Source organism: Portunus trituberculatus, chromosome 38 (assembly GCF_017591435.1).
Source record: "Portunus trituberculatus isolate SZX2019 chromosome 38, ASM1759143v1, whole genome shotgun sequence".
Taxonomy (NCBI): Eukaryota; Metazoa; Arthropoda; class Malacostraca; order Decapoda; family Portunidae; genus Portunus; species Portunus trituberculatus.
The window spans coordinates 3598955-3613954 of NC_059292.1; the positions used below are offsets into that span (position 1 = coordinate 3598955).

At 41.9% G+C, this 15000-nt stretch overlaps 2 protein-coding genes across 2 annotated transcripts in view; both read right to left on the minus strand.

Moving 5' to 3' along the window:
- LOC123514757 overlaps positions 1-3149 on the minus strand; it is a 3612-nt gene extending 463 nt beyond the window's left edge. Inside the window, exons 1-2 of the mRNA XM_045272867.1 lie at positions 2881-3149; positions 1-404 (exon numbers count right to left, since the gene is read on the minus strand). The exon at positions 1-404 is cut by the window's left edge and continues 463 nt beyond it. Of these exons, the coding sequence (XP_045128802.1) occupies positions 306-404; positions 2881-3135 (354 nt within the window). The 5' untranslated portion in view covers positions 3136-3149 and the 3' untranslated portion in view covers positions 1-305. The remainder of the gene's footprint in view (positions 405-2880) is intronic.
- A 5348-nt stretch (positions 3150-8497) lies between these two features.
- LOC123514565 (G-protein coupled receptor GRL101-like) overlaps positions 8498-15000 on the minus strand; it is a 21897-nt gene continuing 15394 nt past the window's right edge. The window contains exons 18-21 of the mRNA XM_045272505.1: positions 14696-14935; positions 13823-14040; positions 13223-13382; positions 8498-9806 (exon numbers count right to left, since the gene is read on the minus strand). Coding sequence (XP_045128440.1) covers positions 9436-9806; positions 13223-13382; positions 13823-14040; positions 14696-14935 — 989 coding nt within the window. The 3' untranslated portion in view covers positions 8498-9435. The remainder of the gene's footprint in view (positions 9807-13222; positions 13383-13822; positions 14041-14695; positions 14936-15000) is intronic.

Below are 15000 nucleotides of genomic sequence, written 5' to 3' on the forward strand. Positions count from 1 at the left end.
ATACAGTCTATAATATAAGATGGATGGGGAAGCAGGACAAACATGAGGATAAATACTTATAGTAAGAAGCATCTATTTCTACATGCTCTGAGTGATGACCAAAAAATGGGACCTACGCAACTATCATAGCTGGGAGAAGGAAATAGCTTATCTGTATGGCAGTGATATGAGGATTGTGGTGGATGGAGAGGGATACACTGGCCTACTAGTTTGCAGGGATCATCCTCTGAGGGTGGGAGAGATGGTAGGTATCAGCCCAGGAAGCACCAAGTGGCTGTCCAGGGAGAAGGCAGGTGTAGGGGCCTTCAGATGTCATGACACAGTAAGGTAACTAGGTATGCAGGGAACTGGATGTGGTTCCACTCAATCCACTCTAAAGCACTTGATGCACTGCTCCTAGACTCCTGTGTAGATATAAAGCATAGAAGCTAGAAATAAGGCAAATATATGGTACTAGGATTTGTTCTTAGTGTTAAAAGCAGAAATCCTGAAGTAATATTAATGTTGTATTTGGTGCTGGTCAGACCGCACATAACTAAATTCTATGCTGTGCAGTTCTGGTTTTCACATTATAGGAAGGATATTGATCTATTAGAATCAAGGCAGAAGATAATATCTAAAAGAATACAGAACATGAGGGATATTCTCTATGAAACAAGATTAAATATACTAAATTTGCATTCCTTACAGAGATACTGATAGAAGTACTACTTAAGTGGTATAGGGGGTTATAACAAAGGGATATGAGCAACACTCTTAAGAACAGTAGCCAGGATAGAATCAGAAATAAGCTGGGAAATTTAGGTTTGGGAAAGAAGTGGGAAGATACTCGTTCTCTAAGAGAATGATTAATGAATGGATTGGACTCGGTAATCATGTGTTGTTAGTGCTGAGTAAACGGAACTTTAAAAGAAGATTAGATAAATCTATGAATGGGAATGATGTGGAATTAGATTGTTTTGTTCTCAGGAATTGCCATGGATAGGCCTGACGCCTCTTGCAGCTTCCTTAAATTTCTTATGTTCTTATAGCAAGTGTCTTGTAAAAAGAAGGCCTACTGAAAGTGCCAGCCTCCAAAAGATATCAAAAGATCATCCATAATTTAAGAACTCTTGACAGAGTTCAAATCACAGCAAGTATCAAATACAGAGGGAGGCAGGGATTTCTAGGATTTAACAGAAAGGGGATGAATGATTTTCTTTTATGTAGATGGGGAGGTACTGGCAAAGGGCAACAAACCTAGCTATAAAAGAAGGCCCACTGCAGTGTTACTTCCCATATAGTCAAGTGAAAACATACAGGCAGTACACCTTTAGTCATGGTCATAGAAAGCACTGTTGGGCAACACACCTGTCAACACTATGATTAAGATTTGCCACGTGTATAGTGTTATGGTGGATATAATTTTTTTTTTTTTGCCCTTATTCAATCCTTCCATCTCTCCATCTCTAATTTCTCCTACTGTCTTAACCCTCACACTATATAACGTATAGAGAGTAACCATTAGTACTATTAATAATCCACTACTCTGTCATTCATACGTTTCTTTGGTAAACTCTGGAACTCCCTGCCTGCTTCTGTATTTCCAACTTCCTATGACTAGACTTAATTTAAGAGGGAGGTTTCAAGACGCATCCCTTTATGGGCTAACTCTTTCGGCACTACAAGGGGACATAATTAAATGGACCTTTCTTTTCGTTTGTTGCCCTTGGCTATTTTTCCTCTGACACAAAAATCATTAGAAACTATGACTACACCAAAAGTAAGGTAGACCGGCTAACATATTACTTGTCCAAAGTCTTACACAATGAGGCTCTGGGAGAACTGAGAAGGCATTTAGTTACGAGGTGCAACACTCACGGAAATGGCAGTATAATATAATACAAGATAAAGCACTGTCCTGGTGAGTGAGTCACTGAAGACAAGCACTTGATGCACGGATGAAGCGAAGGTGTTACTCAGAGATGGGGGGGCCCTTCCCATCTTTCTGGTGATACTACTATGAATTTCACGGAGAGTGAGTCTGTTTTTCGCAAATAACTTTAAAACTAATGAATTGATCGGAATGGTACTTTGACACTGTGTACTAGACACCTGCTAATTTTTGGTCATACTAAGCAATGCCAAATGATGTTAGTAAAAGCGTTTACTCATGAGATATACGGTGTTGCCGAGCCTCGCCAACCTATCCATACGAACGTCTACAATCCCCCATCCCAATCCTCCCTACATTCCTCTCTCCCGCTCGCTTCCCCCCTCCTCCTCTCTCCCACTCTCTTCCCCCGTCCACGTTCGATTGTGTACGTTAGTTCTGGCGACTCATGTGACTTCGGCTTTAAACGTCAAAAGTAAACGCTTTTACTAACACCATTTGACAATGCTTAGTATGACCAAAAATAAGCGGAAGGTGTCTTGTACAGTGTCAAAGTACCATTAGTTTGAAAGATATTCGCGAAAAACAATGACTCACTCTCCGTGAAATGCGTAGTAGTCCACGGGCCTAAACATTCTGCATAGCTACCTATCATTCCACGCACCTAATCATTCCAAACATTCCATTCATCTGAAAACTTTCGCGCACCTGATCATTCGATAGACTAAAGGAAGGATACACCGGGTTACACCCACGCGCAGCAGTCACTCACGTTGTGGGTGACGGGGGAGGATGAAGATAATGACCGTTTACATATTGGGAATTATTCATACTAATCTATTATTTCACCGGGAAACAAGCTTATCTTTCCTAGTGCAAGTTAAAGCTTATAAAATATCAACCCTGCATCTACTGCTGACTTCACTGAACTGGGCAAAAAAAAAAAAAAAATAAATAAATAAAAAAAAAAAAAAAAAAAAAAAAATAAAAACATGGCCGGCACCTACCTTGTTGTCCTGTTCTCTGCGGTCTCTTAATATGTACACCAAACACGTTACAAACAAAAAGTAATCAAACAAACAAAAGACACAATATATCTGGGACTCGCGTATAAAATCCAGGAGAAACAAACAGGGACGACTCCAGTACACTCTTTCACCACTACCCTTCACACCGACACAAGCCTGGATGTGGGCGACTGAGCGATTGGCGGGCGGCGGTGGCTGCTTCGTCCAACGGCTGTCTCGAAATCTCGCTGCCATTCTTCGAAACTTCAGACACGCAATTCAGCGAGAAAAAGAAAGGAAATAGGAAGGAAAAAGGAAAGGTGAGCGATTTTCTGGTAATTAAAAGGAGGAACTTGATATCATGAACAATTTTGATTGTCTTTTTTTAATGAAGTTCAGGAATATTACTTGAGACGCAAATGACTAGAATTGCTTCGAACTTCATGATTACTCTTCTTGATAGCTCCACGATGCAAAGGGCTGGAGTGAAAGAGGGATATGAAACTATCGAGAAACCTGCTTACGAAGAAGGTGGTTATGAGAGAAAGGAGAGAAGGAAGAAGAGAAGAGTCTGTCTAAAGTGACTAAATAAAAGAGAGAAGTGGGCCTTTTTTAATATTTCGTTGCCCTTGGATGGCTTCTTTTCTGCATGAAAATAAGACGAAGGAAACTGCAAGAAAAGATTAATCATAATGACGACAGAGAAGGAGATAAGGAGGAACTAGTCAATTTTTTTTTCTCTCTCTTTAACCACAAGAGTTTGGGTAAGTGACATTTCGAGCCGAGATAATGAAAAAGAAGCCACGTATTATTAGTGATACGATAAGGGCTAAAACACACACACACACACACATACACTCTGCAAGTATCGGATTCGGACACACAAAGGATGAAGAATAGACGGATCTCTTTTGCAGATGTTTATTCTAAAGATCAATGTGTGTAAAAAGTACATAAAGACACAAAGACTTAGTGATATCACAAGCAATTTTTCTTTACGTGTAACTTATCATAATCCATTCAGCAAAGTTCCAGCACGGCGTCCCAGAAAACACAGCAGTGGAGTGGGGAGCGTCAGGCATATGCATAAAACACACTGAAATAAGACCTGGTAGCGAACAGCAACGCAAACATAGACACCAACACCAAGGCAGGGATGCAACATAACGTAACACAAAATCCAGCAGAGTAACGTCTAGCACATCAATCGCAAAGGAGTCATGGAAGAGAAAACCTGAACAATAAAATTTCATGATGTGCGTATCAATACCTCAAACCAACATCTTAGAGTAGGATAAAAGGAATGTTATCTAACACATCAAGGGCAGCACCGTGATGAGTCAAATGGTCAAACTTACTCCTAAAAAGAAAGGCTGAAAATATCATCGCTCAGTTTATAACAGTGCAATAATATTAATAATGGAATGGCAATACTAATGGGTAATGTATATACGTAAAAAGGAATAATGCCCATCAGAACTTACCAAACTACCACTGAGGAAGGACAAGGGGTGTGTTTGGTTGTGGAAGATAAGCAAGACGAAGGAAAGGAAATAAGGAGAACAACGCTGCGTCTTTCCATATTTTAGGTACGGCTCGCATGCTAGCCACTCATTTAAAACAAGATAAAACAGATGGGAGTCAGCGATGCACATGAGACAGCTAACATCAACAAAACTTATGAAGGCAAACCATTGACCAGATCACGGAGAGAAGCAAAACAAACCAGTGGATTCTAGTGAACAGAGCAGCGAGCCCTGAGGTCCCATGACATAAGAGACAAATGTGACACAAATGAAAGGGAAAAAGGGAGGAGGTGGAGAGCCTTCAGGAATATATACTTAATTGAGCACCGTATAAAAATAGGATTGTTATTACTATTAGTAGTAGTTGTAGTCGTCTTAAACGCAGTAAAGTGGGATAGAGTATTTCTGTACATTTACCGTCCCGCGTTTAAATCTTAGCAACACTTGAGTAACACGAGGCAGTACAGCACACAGTTCATTACGATTACACGCCAAATGGTAATGGAGAGCAGGCGAAGTGGCAGGAGTTGCGCAAAATTCACTGCTCCAGTCTCGGATGCTGAGGCGCTCAATCTCAGCTACGTTTAACTACCACTACTGGAAGTGACGGGTTTACAGAGCGGTTTTCAACGATTCTAGTGATTCTATAACATGAATTCTACGTACGCTATCAACGAAAAAAATAAATGAATAAATAAACACTTTTGAACATCACACTTGTTGAAAATAGACTTACGAGAGAACAAGCGTTTTAAAATACTGGCCGTTGTAAATTGTCTATGTGAAGGATTTGTGAGTAAGAAATTCCTTTATAGGGTCGCGCGCACGCACGCACGCACGCACGCACACGCACACACACACACACACACACACACACACACACACGTGATGGTCTGATAACCCTGACACTTTTATTGCAATTATTAATGGGAGTTACAAGACTACGCTCACTTCATCTATACTGTTATACACACAATTTCAATGAGAGAGAGAGAGAGAGAGAGAGAGAGAGAGAGAGAGAGAGAGAGAGAGAGAGAGAGAGAGAGAGAGAGAGAGAGAGAGAGAGAGAGAGAGAGAGTTACATATGTTAAAAGAGAATACAGATATGGAAGAGCAATTACTCGAATAATCACAATTAAAGGATGCTTTCATTTACCAGGAAAGTTTGGTCTGCCGGAGTGGGTTGTGCCTAATTCGTGGACCGTACCCTCTTGTTTGGCTGTGAGAAACGCCTTGCATTACGCTTAACATTTGGTCTCGGGAGATTTGTATCATCTGCGTTCGTATCACAAATTATTGCATCGTATGGTTCGTTCGTAGTGAGATTAATACACGCGCTAGCTAGACAAGGCAAGTTCACCGACTACCCACACACACACACACACACACACACACACACACACACAGCGACAACAATACTCAACATCGATAAATGACACCGTAAGAAATTGAGAATAAAATAAATAGTAGATAGATGGGAGGAAATACATTCATAACCTCACAGAACACTCACCTATAGCTAGAATTCATCGACGAAGTAGTGTACGCAAGGAACACTTTCACCTCTAACGGAAATGGCAAGCTAACTGGAGAATTTATGATGTTCGAGCCTGAGTCAATCCCGTAAAAAAACACAAGGAGGTAAGATAAATGAGGTGAGAGAACAAACACAATACATAAGTTCATGACATAGGGGACAACTGTAATGTGTACTGTACCAGTGCTGACCTTAATGAAGCGCAGTGAAGTCCTTGCCCTGCTCTCACGTGCACAGAATTACTCCTCACACCCACACCCACACACACACACACACACACTTGGCCAAGGTTCTAATTTCGAAACGCTTTACTGTCTCACCACGACTAAATTCACCGACCACAATAATGATTAGCCTGGATCTTATAAGTGTTTCTCTTCATAACAGAGTAAAGATTCTGTTCATCTGTCATTAGAACATTAAAACATCCCTATAGTTTATGCAACTTCAATACGAGGCTTTTGAATGTAGTGGGAGTGAGGCACGAAAGTATTTCAGAATATGGTCCGAAGCTTCAGTGTGCTTGGCTCGTCTTGATCAGATTAATTATGCTCTCTCGGGTTTTCTTCTTATATATATATATATATATATATATATATATATATATATATATATATATATATATATATATTTTTTTTTTTTTTTTTTCACGAATAAAAGCATCAGTTCTGGCTCTGCATGTAGTATATATCAAATACACACTTGTTCAGCAGTGGTGTGAGTCTAATTAAAGGTTGTAATGCGTGAATAGAGCAGCTGAGAGGTCACACCACGCACACACACACACACACACACACACACACACACACTATGCAATATGTATGAAAATAAAAGCTTTTAAAATATATTGAACACACAGGAATGAAATAATCCTGACCATTATACACATTAAAGGAGAGAGGGAAAAATGTATACCTAAACCATTATCTAAATTGCTTATCTTGTTAGTTTAAGAAGCCAAACTTTCCGGCGTCGTGACCGGGATGGATGGCTGAAGAAGGGTTTGAGAGGCCTCAGTTTGTCACCAGCGTGTGCAGAGATTGAAGTTGATAAGGAACGTGTCACCCGGACTGGTAACAATACACTTAAGACATGAGAAGGAAAATCTATCAAAGAAAGTGTTTGATTAAAGTTCAGGTCTGGAAATGGTATAAAAAAAAAAAAAAAAAAAAAAAAAAAAAATGAAAAAAAAATAATGAAAGAAAGAAAAACACCGGTGGAGTAAAAGAACACATAACATACTACAGCAATAATAATAAAAAAACAAAACAATGGAAAACAGGCAGAAATTCAAATCCACAACTTTAAATCCATACCATGTCACAGTAACATCAACTAAAAATGGAAAGTTAGCTATTATACGTAACTATGGTACTTACAATAGAAAGATGAGAAATTAATCCATTCATGGATGTATGTTCGTATGTATGTATGTATGTGCACAAATCAATAACGCATTAAACAAGATTATAAGAAGCTCAGCGAGAGAGAGAGAGAGAGAGAGAGAGAGAGAGAGAGAGAGAGAGAGAGAGAGAGAGATAAAGAGAGAAAGCCCGACACACGATGGCAGTACAAAGGCAGAGCAGAGATAACAGCTATTAGTGGAGCTTGAGTATGGACGGGGCGAAACAGTGGACGTTATAGCGTTGTACAATCACACACACCTCTGCCCACTAGCACATGGACGACACAGGAACATGTACAGCTTGAAGCACCGAATTGGGAAACAGGGAAACTGACCTGAGTACTTTTCTTTACCGTTAGAGGACCAGCTGTGAGGAAGACCAGGAAGCAGAGAGCCACGTGGGACCATGGTGCTAGAGATTAAAGACTTTGTACTCGTGATGAACTCAGTCACTCAAATGAAACACGACGAGTAAAGACAGAGGGTGGGAAATGTTATCCATGCAGACTCACTTGATTCACCTGCCTTCGTCAGTGTGACCCCCAACGACTGACGAAGTAGACGCGAATTAGTGACTCCACGACGGGAAAATATTTGGCTAGTGAATGTAGATATGAATGAAAAGCGTAATAAACGAATCACATTAGCCAACTAAATGCAACTACAGAACGATATTTTCAATGCACTAAGGAGATAACTATTCCAAGCCATCATCAAAGAAAAGGGAAGCAACACGTGGAGAAAGAAATACTACTACGTTAATGAGTGCCGTTCACTTCAACAACAATAAGGAAAACAAGGACATTGACGTACTGGAAATATGAAGTGTGTGTGTGTGTGTGTGTGTGTGTGTGTGTGTGTGTGTGTGTTTCACTGTTTGATCTGCTGCAGTCTCTGACGAGACAGCCAGACGTAACCCTACGGAACGAGCTCAGAGCTCATTATTTCCGATCTTCGGATAGGCATGAGACCAGGCACACACCACACACCGGGACAACAAGGTCACAACTCCTCGATTTACATCCCGTACCTACTCACTGCTAGGTGAACAGGGGCTACACGTGAAAGGAGACATACCCAAATATCTCCACTCGGCCGGGGAATCGAATCCCGGTCCTCTAGCTTGTGAAGTGTGTGTGTGTGTGTGTGTGTGTGTGTGTGTGTGTGTGTGTGTGTGTGTGTGTGTGTGTGTGTGTGTGTCTGCAATCACCTCAACAAAAAATCAGAAAACATATTAAGAAAAGTATAAATTTCCTATAAAAAATTATGGTCACGTATCAAGTTGAAATCGGAGTTGGCTGGCTCATCTTAAAGGAGAGATGATTATTAAATATAACCTAAATTTATAAAATAAAGCAGCAACGAAAAAGAAGAAAAGTATACATTTGACATTACTTTACTAACAATGGAAGAGTAAGTGACTTTGGGAAAAAAAAAAAAAAAAAAAAAAAATCATAACAGATAACTTGTAAGCTTAGTGACAATGACTCATGCCAATACAGAGCAATCCTAACCGGAATGGTCTGAATTAAGATAAAGAGGACGTTTACTCAAGAACAAGGAGAAAATGTGGATTGAACGAACACTCAGCTAAATATAACAGAACATTTGGCTTAACACACATAGACACACACACACACACACACACACACACACACACACACACACACACACACACACACACACACACACACACCATCAAAATACTGAGAAAAAAATGGTAGACAAATCTTACATAAAAACTAATCACTAAAAAATAAGGAGATTGAAACTGGAATACAATCAGCGTGACCCAAACTCAAGCTACGAAGGAAACAGTGTTGTGGCGGCGGCGGCGGCGGCGGCAGTGAGGAGTGACAGTGACGGCGTTGATGTGTGAAGCAGATGGGATGAGGCGAATCGCTGGGAGAACCACTATAGTTTCCCCTCGTTAGAAAAAAAAAAAAAAAAACCAACGTTCTCTCTGAAGGCGATGGAATGGGAGTGAAAGGATATCTCGTGACTCGTGACTCGTTTTCTGCTACGATGATAGTATAAAAACAAGCATATCTCTCTTTCTCACTCTCTCACACACTTTCTCTCTTTCTTCAATCATATCGTTGGTCAACCGTGTTTTTTTTCCTCCCATATCTCCCTGACGTCCTGAGCGCCGCAGGTCTGTTAGCCGTCAGTGTCTCCAGAGGGATGATGGCCTCCCTCTCCCCGTCGGACCCTGGCTCAGTACGGTCGAGGATATGTTTGGCGTCGTTGCCGTTTTGATTGGGGTGGTCGTCCAATTTCTTCGCTCCGTGGTCCGGTGGGTCGTGGATGAAGTGCGTGACCTGTGTGGCGGCGGTGGCGGTGGGGGTGTACACGCAGATGGCGGCCTTCGTGTTCACCTTGGGGTCACTCACCGGCACCGGGATGTCTGTCGTATCTGTGGTCATCCGTCCCCGGTATGTGGAAGTCATGCGCACACCTGTAAGAGGCAGGCAGAGAGAGAGAGAGAGAGAGAGAGAGAGAGAGAGAGAGAGAGAGAGAGAGAGAGAGAGAGAGAGAGAGAGAGAGAGAGAGAGAGAGAGAGAGAGAGAGAGAGAGAGAGAGAGAGAGAGAGAGAGAGAGAGAGAGAGAGAGAGAGAGAGAGAGAGAGAGAGAGAGAGAGAGAGAGAGAGAGAGAGAGAGAGAGAGAGAGAGAGAGAGAGAGAGAGAGAGAGAGAGAGAGAGAGAGAGAGAGAGAGAGAGAGAGAGAGAGAGAGAGAGAAAGAGCATTATCGACCATCTTGAGTACAGAGATTTCTACAGAAGATGTCGATCTAAAAAGCAATAAAATGTAAACTGATGACTCACAAAATTAATATTAAAGCGATGTATTTTCCCTGCAATACGGCTGAGATGTTTGGGTTAGACATACATTCTTAGGTCAGTCAAGAAGCAATGTTTCTTTGGTAAAAAAAAAAAAAAAAAAAAAAAAAAAAAAGGCACTCAAAATCATCGCATATAGTGTGTGTGTGTGTGTGTGTGTGTGTGTGTGTGTGTGTGTGTGTGTGTGTGTGTGTTAGCAGGTTAGTAGCTTATATGCCAAAGAGTAAAAAAATATAGCAGTGTTAGAAGTTTACAGCTTTCAGCAACCAAATGCACCGGACAAACCTGAGGAGAGTCACCACCATTACGGACTGTCCAGCCTTTGGTGTAACGCATGCCTGTAAACAGCAAACATATCAGTAATATTTCTCATGTCCTTCAAAACCCGAGGCGTATTCGTCTGCTTATTATCTTATTTACATATTATTCTTCTGCAATGAACAACAAAATTTTTTTCTCCTCTCTCTTGTTTTCTGAACGAGCGCTAAGTCTTTCATCTGGCTCCTACGATTTCTCTGGTATTTCGCTTTCCTCTTTGCTTCTCTCCGAGTCAACGTCCCGCTGTTCTTTTCTTATACTATCACATCAAATTCAAAGCCTCTATCTTTCCTCTTCTCACCAGGTTTTCCCAGAAAAGGAGTTGCCTTCCTCTCGGTACTATCTGTAACTCTTTTCTTGTTTAATTTCTGATTTGTTTTATTCTTCTTGCACAAGGCACTTTCATTTCTCCCTCGAAACCAACTCCTCTCCTCTGTCTGTGCGCTCACCACGCCTCACAGCAAAGCATCATCTCAGGCTGCTGTTGTGTTTTCATCATCCTCTCCATACTTTCTTTTATCGACGTGTTTCGGTTTGTTAAGATATTACAAAGCCTTATGGCCTCACCCCTCTCTTTGAACAACATGAAACATCAAGTCTATTAGTAACTGACCGCAAACAAGACAGGTTGATTCCTGCTGAGCTACTAAGTACGTCACTCTCTTCCAGCCAGGGACGCGTTCACTAGTGATCGCCGTATATAATTCTGAATATCAGTATTTCTCATTTCTGAAATTATGAAATCGTGTGCAGAAAATATCGTAAATGTGAATGCGAAATTTCTATATCTATGAAAGAATTCGCGAATATTCTGTACCAATAAACAACCTCCAGGACAGATGTGGCATCGTTCTTGTGCAATAGTGAGCTGATTTCTGAAATAAGAAACATCTTAACTTATTCAGTTGTACCTAAAGTTCAACTTCGTTAAGATTAGAAAAAAAAAACATATCAATTCACTGGCATTGGATAAATTAATCACTACTAACTTACATAACACAAGCTTTCTGTTTGATTAGGTTTGCGCGGCAGTGACTGTAGAGTGCACGTGACTGTTAGAATATACTGAATATATTACAAGGCGGTTAGAAAACTGTACATCGTTGTTAGAAACCTGTAGGTTATGTTGTGAGTTTGAGTAGGTTACCTTAGATTACACTGGGTTAACAAAGACATATATGTAATTACAAAGGTACACATGATGCAGCAATAGTGGAATGACACATCGCTTCCTGCAGGTGTGTTGAGTGTCGTGTGTGACTCCTAGGTGTGTGTGTGTGTGTGTGTGTGTGTGTGTGTGTGTGTGTGTGTGTGTGTGTGTGTGTGTGTGTGTGTGTGTGTGTGTGTGTGTGTGTGTGTGTAAAAGATCTTGATATTTGAGCAGCATACGGGAATGATTTTCTGAAAAAAAAAAAAAAAAAAAATGCATCCAAACCAAAGAATTTCTATGGATGAAACCTGGAATCTTTGCATGAATGGCTGAAGATTACTTTCCACGACCTGCGTCCGAATGGGTGGTGTTGGGAGCACTGCCCCAACCCACCCTCGAGTTGGTGGAGCGGGATTGGAGTGCATGACTGAAATCCAACATAAGAAATCCAAATACAGCAGTCCTTACCGCTCAGCAAGTCACCACGAGTCGCTCCATTGACTAATTCCTATTATGCACACCATACCCATTCCCACCTAATGAACTGTTTAAACCCTTCAGTACTGACACGCATTTTTACCATGAGTTTTGGGTGCGATTAGACGAATTTATTTACATTAGGAAGGGTGTATGGAGGTAAAAAGATCAATGGCCAGTCTCCACTATTATAATCCCTACATAAGTTTCTGAAGCTGTAAAAAAATCACTAAATAGTAACCAGAATGAATATGAAAACGCGGCATTGTACTGAAGAGGGTAAGCTGAATAATGATTACCGACAAAAATGATGAATAGAGAATGTCCTGACCACTTGCATTGCTGAGCGGACAGATGCACAGACCACATTCTGAGACGCTTTTGGTCCCATCTCCATTACATTTAAATGGCTTTGGTTAAAGTGAGACGATTTCTAAGGGTGTTTTTATATTTTAGAAGGGAGGCTAAGCAATTTATTACGAGATTCGTGATTTTGCAACTCTCCTTAACAAAATGTTTACGCTATTAACAGAAGAAACAGCCTTAAAAATTATGCTATATCTTTTAGAATAGTAAGGCTTTTCAGAATACCGACCATAACTGGTAAAGAAAGATGAACATGTAAAATCAAGTGAACCGAGCACAGGACGATTGTACCAGCGAAACAGTCCTCTCATCTCCACCACCAGCCTGGGAATCAAAGCTCTCCTCGATGATTCCAAAACGCTTAAGTCTCACCAGGACTATTTTCAAAGACTACAGAGAAGGTTAGCCTGGTTTTCAAGATTGTTTCTCCAGTTCATATGTGACTAGAACAGTAAAAACACCCTAAAAAACCAGCATAACGTTAACTAGAGTTTTTGAATGTCTAGTGCAGATACAACGGCAAAATGTTGCTGAATATAACCGCACTATATGACATGAGGACGAAAGGAAGGTGGACATACGAGAATAGAAAAAAAAAAAAAATAAATAAATAAATAGACAGGAAAAGGATAATACGGAATGACAAGTGCATGAAGGGATGCATGAAAATATGTACAGGGTCAGCCGGGACCCTCTGTAGGTATGAGAGAGCCTTTACTGACCTGATATGACGGAGGAGCGAGTGGAACGTGTGTGCCAGGAGCTGATACTCTCTCGCATGATCTTGAGCCGCTTCCTGACGGGGTCCGTGAAGAAGGTGTAAATGAGCGGGTTGAGGGCAGCGTTGAGAGGCAGCACGAACACCGCCACCCACGCGAACACCTGAAGGAACGGAAAGGAAGGACATAGTAATAGTAGTAGTAGTAGTAGTAGTAGTAGTAGTAGTAGTAGTAGTGGTGGTAGTGGTGATTCTTGATAATGTTTCTGGAGTTGTTGCGTGTTGTAGTTCTTTGGTTATTTTTACCACTACCACCATCTCCGTCACCACCATCATAACAACAACAACAACAACAACTACTACTACTACTACTACTACTGGTGCTTCTGATGCTATCAAAAAAATTTCTATTAACACCATCACCAACCACAACAACAATAACCACCACCACCACCAAAACAACAACAACTATTACTGCTTTTGATACTATTAAAAAAAAAATTCTCTAACCACTACCACCACCACCAACAACAACAACAACCACCACCACAACAACAGCAAGCACAACAACAATAAACGAGTAAGCCAGTCAACAAAAGCTCACCTTTCTCGGTATCTTCAGCCCACTGAGGGAAGAGATGCCAAGGACGATGATGGGTAGCCAGCAGGCGGCGTCCGTGCCCACAATATAACTCACTCTAAGACCCATCTCCCTGTCCTTGCCGTGTTTGTTCCTGCCGTATTCCAGCGGCGTGTCCCTCGCGCCCACGTAGATCCTAATGTAGCTGATGGCGATTATCATGAAGGAGAGAAGGTTGAGCACTGTGGAGTAGAAGGGAGTGGAATGTTGGAGGGGAGAGCTGAGAGAAGGAAAGGGGAGTTGATGATTGTGGGCAGGATTGGAAGGGATGGCAAGGCAGCTGTGGAAGGGAAGGTGCTGTGGAGTGTTGAGGGAAGGGAAAGGAAACTGTGGAGTATGGGAGGTACGGGATGGGATGGCTGTGGAGCTGTGGAATGTGGGGAGAGAGGCGGCTGTGGAGTGGAGGGGGAGGGAAGGGGTGGTTGTGATGTGTGGAAGGGAAGGGAAAGAGCTGTAAAATGTGGGAGGGACTCGAAGGGATGGATGTACAGTGAAGGGAAGGGAAGGGGCTGCTGTGAAGTGTGGAAGGGAATTGGGAGGGATGGCTGTGAAGTGTGGAGGGAAGGGAAGGCGCGGCTGTGAAGTATGAGAAAGAACCACTAGAAAAAGAGAGAGAGGGCTTTGGTACTACTAACCGTTACGTGACGGACCTGAATGGTGTGTTAGCATACGACATATTACTGACAACACCAGAAGCACAAGAACCTCAGACACAAGAAAGCAATCCCTGGCCAGTGTCTGAGGTTAGGAAGAGCACCCATCATCCACTCCCAGTAACCATTGAGAGGGAACGAGAAAGAGAGAGAAAGAGTGAGAGCGATTAAGATAGAAACATACCGATAAAAATAAACACGGAATACTCCCATCCATTCGGCTTCTCGTTGGTGATGTGTAGGGCGAGGCAGACACCGGAGCGGCCATAGAAGTCCTTGAAATACGGCATGTCGAAGAGAGGCACAGCGGCGAGGAGCAGAGACACCAACCACACGCCGATCATCACACGCTTGGCCAATCCTTCGTGGACTCGTCGTATACCGTATGGCGACAGCAGGATGGTGAGGCGGTCCAGCGTGATAACTGCGTGTGAAGGAGCGTCAGATGAGAATGTGATGACAGTGTGGGTGGAATGAACAAGCAAGGAA